General features: G+C 42.6%; 1 protein-coding gene across 1 annotated transcript in view; it reads right to left on the bottom strand.

The window, feature by feature from the left end:
- Positions 1-232: 232 nt before the first annotated feature.
- LOC139561372 (alpha-actinin-3-like) overlaps positions 233-6632 on the bottom strand; it is a 56702-nt gene continuing 50302 nt past the window's right edge. Inside the window, exons 15-22 of the mRNA XM_071378408.1 lie at positions 6519-6632; positions 5964-6098; positions 5413-5592; positions 4393-4539; positions 3784-3849; positions 2972-3130; positions 2758-2834; positions 233-2029 (exon numbers count right to left, since the gene is read on the bottom strand). The exon at positions 6519-6632 is cut by the window's right edge and continues 69 nt beyond it. Coding sequence (XP_071234509.1) covers positions 1948-2029; positions 2758-2834; positions 2972-3130; positions 3784-3849; positions 4393-4539; positions 5413-5592; positions 5964-6098; positions 6519-6632 — 960 coding nt within the window. The 3' untranslated portion in view covers positions 233-1947. The remainder of the gene's footprint in view (positions 2030-2757; positions 2835-2971; positions 3131-3783; positions 3850-4392; positions 4540-5412; positions 5593-5963; positions 6099-6518) is intronic.

Genomic DNA, 6632 nt, shown 5'->3' with positions numbered 1-6632 from the left:
CAATTATATCAATTTTAATACTTTCTGAAAGCACTATAAGTCTTACTAATCTTACAGTGTTTACATTCATACAAGTATTACAGCTCTTGTATTTATTTTTAATTAATTATTTACTAATTATTTAATGTCCAGGAACTATCCTGGAAATTGGTTGTACTTGTGAACAGTTGCATCAACAGTATTGCCACTCCTTTTATGGTGAACGATGGGAAATAAAAACACAACACAAAACTTCACATAGTAATATAGTTTCCCTTTTTTAAATTTATTCCAAGGTGTGTGTCTTTAACTTTGAAATGGATTGTATGGAAGCAAGCTCTTGGACTGGGTGATAAAAGAGAATAAAGTGAGGAGGAGAGGAAGAGAGGAGGGGCATTATAGAGAAGACGGAAGAGGAAAATAAAGAATTCATACACATGGGAGTTACAGATGCTGGCTCTGTCCCAAATGACACCCTATTCCCTATGTAGTAAACTTGGTTACTTTGGATCAGGTCAAAAGTAGTGCACTACATAGGGAATAGGGTGCCATTTTGGACGAAGTCTGGGGCCTAACTATGGTTCACCATATCTCTTTACCTGATGTCCTGTCTCCCGCCCTCTCTCTCTCTCTCTTGCTCTCTCTCTCGTTCTCGCTCTCTCTCTCATTCTCGCTCTCTCTCTCACTCTATTTAACACCTCTCTCTGTCTTTCTCTCCTCTCAAAACGCACAGCAAACAGACAACCGCAATACGAAGGGAGTGATGATAGAGGGTGACAGAGGAGAGAGGTGACGTCCTATCCTTCAAACAAAATGAGCTTTCCTGTCTGCAGGGTTACGGGTGACCAGTGGTGAACTAACTCTTATCCACAATGCATTACTCAGGTTGGTCTCTCTTGTTGGGCCTATGTGGGGGGGGGGGTCTCATCAGATCTACTGCATTAACTTAGGGTGCGTCCAAAATAATTCCTAAAATCACAGGCTAAATTTGATTATTGACAACTAATGTTAACATAACATTAATGGTTGACAACAGGTACTACGGTATGTCTTTGTCTGTCTGAGTTGAAGGTGAGCTTGAGACTGCATGGCTTTCTTACACATAATATAACTCAACATTTATATCCGTTACAAGTTTCTATGGAAAGGGAGGGGCATATCTTCTGGGATAAGGGGTGCTATAAAGAATTTGGGGTGTAAGGGGGATTCAACCATTCAGATTGGACAGCATTTCCACTACAGTATAAACACAATATGCATCTGCATCAATACACAACCAACCAATCTACTTCCACATTTGTGTAAGCCATTCTAACCAAAACATATTTTAATATTCTGAGAGGAGGACAGGTGGAAATTCTTAGAAACAAAGGTGCTATCTTGAACCTAAAAGGGTTATTCGGCAGTCCTTATAGGAGAGCCCTTTGAAGAACCCTTTTTGGTTCCAGGTAGAACCCTTTTTCCTAAGAGTGTAGGGCCGGGGGCTTTGCTCCAATACTCTGCTACTGTTCAACAATTTTAGTATTTTTCTTTATTTCCGTTCTTTCTTTGTGATCTCTCTGTCTGGTTGATCATACTAAAGGGCAGTTAACATGAAGCAGATTATCGTGTGACTCCAGGTATTCTGGCTCATCAGGCACTTGGTGCATACGGATGACAGTATGAATCAGAGAGGGATGACAGTTAAACATTAAGATATCCAGACAGACCTAAACAGGACATGGTGAGTCTCTGAGTTTTGATCTGAGTAAAGCCTCCCACCCTCTCTGGGCAGTGTAGACAACATGGAGGAAGGTTTAATATGAGGGAAACTTCAGATGACTGAGAGGAGGAGGATAGAGGGAGGATGAGTAAGGGGAAAGAGGAGGAGAGAAGGGAGAGGAGGGAAACAAGTCGCTCTCTCCATACAGGAGAGGGGGAAGATGAAGGGAGGAGAAAAGGAAGAGGAGGAGGAGGAGGAGAGGGGGTTTATAAGTCGCTCTCTCCGTAGAGAGCGCTGGAGAAGGAGATGTAGTCGAGGGCTCCGGCTGGGCCGTCAGCTCCAATGTACCTGGTAATAGATATACATTATATTACTAGAGAGGTCTAATGTACCTGGTTATAGAGATACATTATATTACTAGAGAGGTCTAATGTACCTGGTTATAGAGATATATTATATTACTAGAGAGGTCTAATGTACCTGGTTATAGAGATACATTATACTACTAGAGGTCTAATGTACCTGGTTATAGAGATACATTATATTACTAGAGAGGTCTAATGTACCTGGTCATAGAGATACATTATATTACTAGAGAGGTCTAATGTACCTGGTTATAGAGATATATTATATTACTAGAGAGGTCTAATGTACCTGGTTATAGAGATACATTATACTACTAGAGGTCTAATGTACCTGGTTATAGAGATACATTATATTACTAGAGAGGTCTAATGTACCTGGTCATAGAGATACATTATATTACTAGAGAGGTCTAATGTACCTGGTCATAGAGATACATTATATTACTAGAGAGGTCTAATGTACCTGGTCATAGAGATACATTATATTACTAGAGAGGTCTAATGTACCTGGTAATAGAGATACATTATATTACTAGAGAGGTCTAATGTACCTGGTCATAGAGATACATTATATTACTAGAGAGGTCTAATGTACCTGGTAATAGAGATACATTATACTGCTAGAGGGGTCTATGTCATAGCTGATTATGTTTTACGTTATGTTGCTAGGATGCCAATGTCCATTCTAGTGTTGTATGTAATTCTGTGTACCTGGTCATGCGGCTGATGCAGTACTCTGCCTGCTCTGGGGGCAGCTCCCTGCGTAGCTCATCAACCGTGATGTAGGACTGGAAGAGAAGAGGCATATATTCATTTCATTTATTCCATTTGTTTGTATTTATTTCATTTTACCAGGTTGTCCCACAGAAGTCCAAAGACCTCTGTCTCAAGGGAGACCTGGCCACATTACAATGTTCTAGGTCACCTTGTCTGAGGCCAGGATCTTGAAGGAGGCCATGACCTGATCGGCTGTGTCTGTCTCGGCTGTCTCGCGGGTCATGAAGTCGATAAAGGCCTGGAAGGTGACCACGCCCGTGTTGTTGGAATCCACCAGCGTCATGATGCGGGCAAACTCCACCTCACCCTATTGGACAGGACAACACATTTGGGTAAATTAGAACACTTCACTCAATTGGACAACACCTTAGAGTAGAAAACGTTATTATCATTAAAGCTGCATTTCACAGCAGTTTATATGGTACAATGATTCTCTACACTTGCTTGTTTTGTCACATAAACTGAAATTAGGTGCACTATTAGAATTTTAGCAACCAGAAAATGGCGGAACGATTTCTGCATATTGTACCTTTAAATTGTTTGTCATTAATTGAAGCATTACAAATATACAAATGCCAATATACAGCAAACACCACCTCACCCTACTGGTCAACAAGTTAGAATACATTACATCTTCATATCATTGTAGAGGAGAACATGTTTTGGAACATGTCTTGAATGGAAACTAATGTCATTTTATACTATAGCTGTATATAACCAGATAGACTAAAGTAATTTCATAAAAAGGGAGCACAGGTGGCTGGTGGCATCTTAATTTGGGAGTACAGGCTCATAATAATAGCTGGAGCAGAATAAATGGAATGGTATAAAACATACCAAACATACCATTCCATTCACTCTGTTCCAGCCATTATTATGAGCTGTCCTCCCCTCACCAGCCTCCTGTGAAAGGGACCGTTGTATGTGAGGCTACTTCCTGTTGGTAGCTAGGCTACTCACCAGATCGTAACCCATGGAGATGAGACAGGCACGGAAGTCGTCTGGGTCCATCATGCCGTTTCTCTTCTGAGAGAGACAGAACACAACCATCAGTGTTATTGATTGGACGTTATGTCCAATGTAATGATCCATTATGTGAATGCTACATGCTAGTGATACAGTAACACTCTGTGATCCATTATGTGAATGCTACACGCTAGTGATACAGTAACACTCTGTGATCCATTATGTGAATGCTACATGCTAGTGATACAGTAACACTCTGTGATCCATTATGTGAATGCTACATGCTAGTGATACAGTAACACTCTGTGATCCATTATGTGAATGCTACACGCTAGTGATACAGTAACACTCTGTGATCCATTATGTGAATGCTACACACTAGTGATACAGTAACACTCTGTGAGGAGGAACCACTATGATGGCAAGAAACCACTAAATATTCCAACATTCACACTTAAAACAACCACATTTCACAGTCATTGCAAGTAAAAACCTCTTCAAAATGGCCGCTCTCTGCAAAATCAGAGCCAGGACGAGAGAAAAGACAAGTGTGAGATCAAGAAAAGCAAGTCCAATAACAATAAACTGTTTTAGTTTCATTACCCTGTCGAAGTGGTTGAAGGAGGCCCGGAACTCGTTGAGCTGCTCCTGGCTGATGCCCTTGGCGTCGCGGGTCAAGATCTGGTTCTCCACCTCGTTGATGGTGCGGGCGATGGTGGTCAGGAGCTGCTCCCAGCCCACACGGATATGCTGCCGAGGTGAGGGGGGGGAGGGAGGAAGAGAGGGAGAGAAGAAGAGGAAGGGAGATGAAGGGTTTGGATAGTTGGTAAGCATCATAGGTCTACCAAGTTGGGAGTTAGTATGTGAGTGTCTGGGATGGTTGTAACATCTAGACTAAAGTAGAACAGGTGTGTATATTCATATGCATAGGGATCTTCTCCAGAGTAGTTTATATGGTGTCAAATATTTATGTTACTTGGGTTAGGTTCCTTTACATCAGGGCTCTCCAACCCTGTTCCTGGAAAGCTGCTGTCCAGTAGGTTTTCACTTCAACCCTAATCTAGTGCACCTGATTTGAATAATTAGCTGCTTGATACGCTGAATCAAGTTATAACTGGGGTTGGAGCGGAAACCTAAAGGCCGGTAGCTCTCCAGGAATAATTTAGGAAGTATACAATACTTGATACGACCTCCATGATGTATTTGGTTGTGTTGTGTAGTTGTCTAGTTGTGTGTTGTGTGTGTGTATATTTGTCTAGTTGTGTGTTGTGTAGTTGTGTGTTGTGTAGTTGGTTGTGTTGTGTAGTTGTCTAGTTGTGTGTTGTGTAGTTGGTAGTGTTGTGTAGTTGTCTAGTTGTGTGTTGTGTAGTTGTGTGTTGTGTAGTTGGTTGTGCTGTGTAGTTGTGTGTTGTGTAGTTGGTTGTGTTGTGTAGTTGTGTAGTTGTGTGTTGTGTAGTTGTGTGTTGTGTAGTTGGTTGTGTTGTGTAGTTGTCTAGTTGTGTGTTGTGTAGTTGTGTGTTGTGTAGTTGGTTGTTCTGTGTAGTTGTGTGTTGTGTAGTTGGTTGTGCTGTGTAGTTGTGTGTTGTGTAGTTGGTTGTGTTGTGTAGTTGTGTGTTCTGGTACCTCCATGGTGTAGTTGGTGTGCTTGTTATCGAAGATGAGGGACTCCTGGCTGAGCTGGTGGTCTCCCTCCAGCTTGTCAATGTTACACTTGTAGTTGATAATGTTTTGTTCATACTGCTTCAGGCTGTTCATCTGTTCCTCTAGAGACCCAGCAATGTCCACAGACACATGACCAATCTCCTATCGAGGGAGAGGGGAAGGAGGAGAGGGGAGAGGGGAAGGAGCAGAGGGGAGAGGGGAAGGAGGAGAGGTGAGAGGGGAAGGAAGAGAGGGGAGAGGGGAGGGGGATGGGGGAAGGAAGAGAAGAGAAAGGGGATGAGGTCGAGGGGGAGAGGGGTTACAGGAGAATGGGGAGGAGGTAGAGGGGGAGAGGAGGAAAGAAAGGAGAGAGAAACATGATGAGTGTTGAAGGTTTTGTGGTTGAGGTTTACAGTATGCAATAATACAACACAACTTCATTCATTTCTTTAGTGAAATTAGCTCAGTATCCATTTTGGAGGAGGTGGTGAACCCCTGCGTGTTCGGGGTTCGGGTTCTAGCTGTAATTGTACCTCCATCTTAGTCTGGATCCAGGGTCCAATAATGTTGGCCTGGGCAGCGAACTGGCGCCTCAGCCTCTCGTTGGCCTGCTGTCTGGCTACCTCCTCCTGCAGCATCTGGTCCCTGAGAGGAACAAGGTGCTTCACCTATGGAGGGAGACAGGGACATTGGTCGTCAAAACACTGGTAGAGATGAAATCGCGTTACTCTGTTACTCTAGAGACTAACCCTTTGCCATGAAGCAACTTATATCTTCAATCTGGAGTGCACAAACCTAGCTAGGGAAAAATACATCCTTCTCTTTTGGCTTCTCAGTGTGTTATGGTCACAGCCTTAGTGTAGGGGTTCACTCCTGACAGATTAATACTACTACTACTACTACTACTACTGCTACTATTGCTACTACTACAACAATAACACTACTACTACTACTACTACTACTACTACTTCTACTACTATTACTACCACCACCACTACTACTACTGCTACTATTATACTACTACAATACCACTACTACTACTATACTACTACAATACTACTACTATACTACGGTAGTGTTGTACTCACGGTCTCCCACTTGTTGGTGATGTCCTGGGGGGAGAGGTTGGTGTAGGGGTTGACTCCTGACAGCTTGATGCCGTAGGTCTGAGCGATCTTTACGATCTCACTCTGGATGCCCAT

This window comes from Salvelinus alpinus, chromosome 31 (genome assembly GCF_045679555.1).
Source record: "Salvelinus alpinus chromosome 31, SLU_Salpinus.1, whole genome shotgun sequence".
Lineage (NCBI taxonomy): Eukaryota > Metazoa > Chordata > Actinopteri > Salmoniformes > Salmonidae > Salvelinus > Salvelinus alpinus.
Note: the sequence above shows the minus strand (reverse complement) of the source record. Positions and strands in the feature narration are given on the sequence as shown.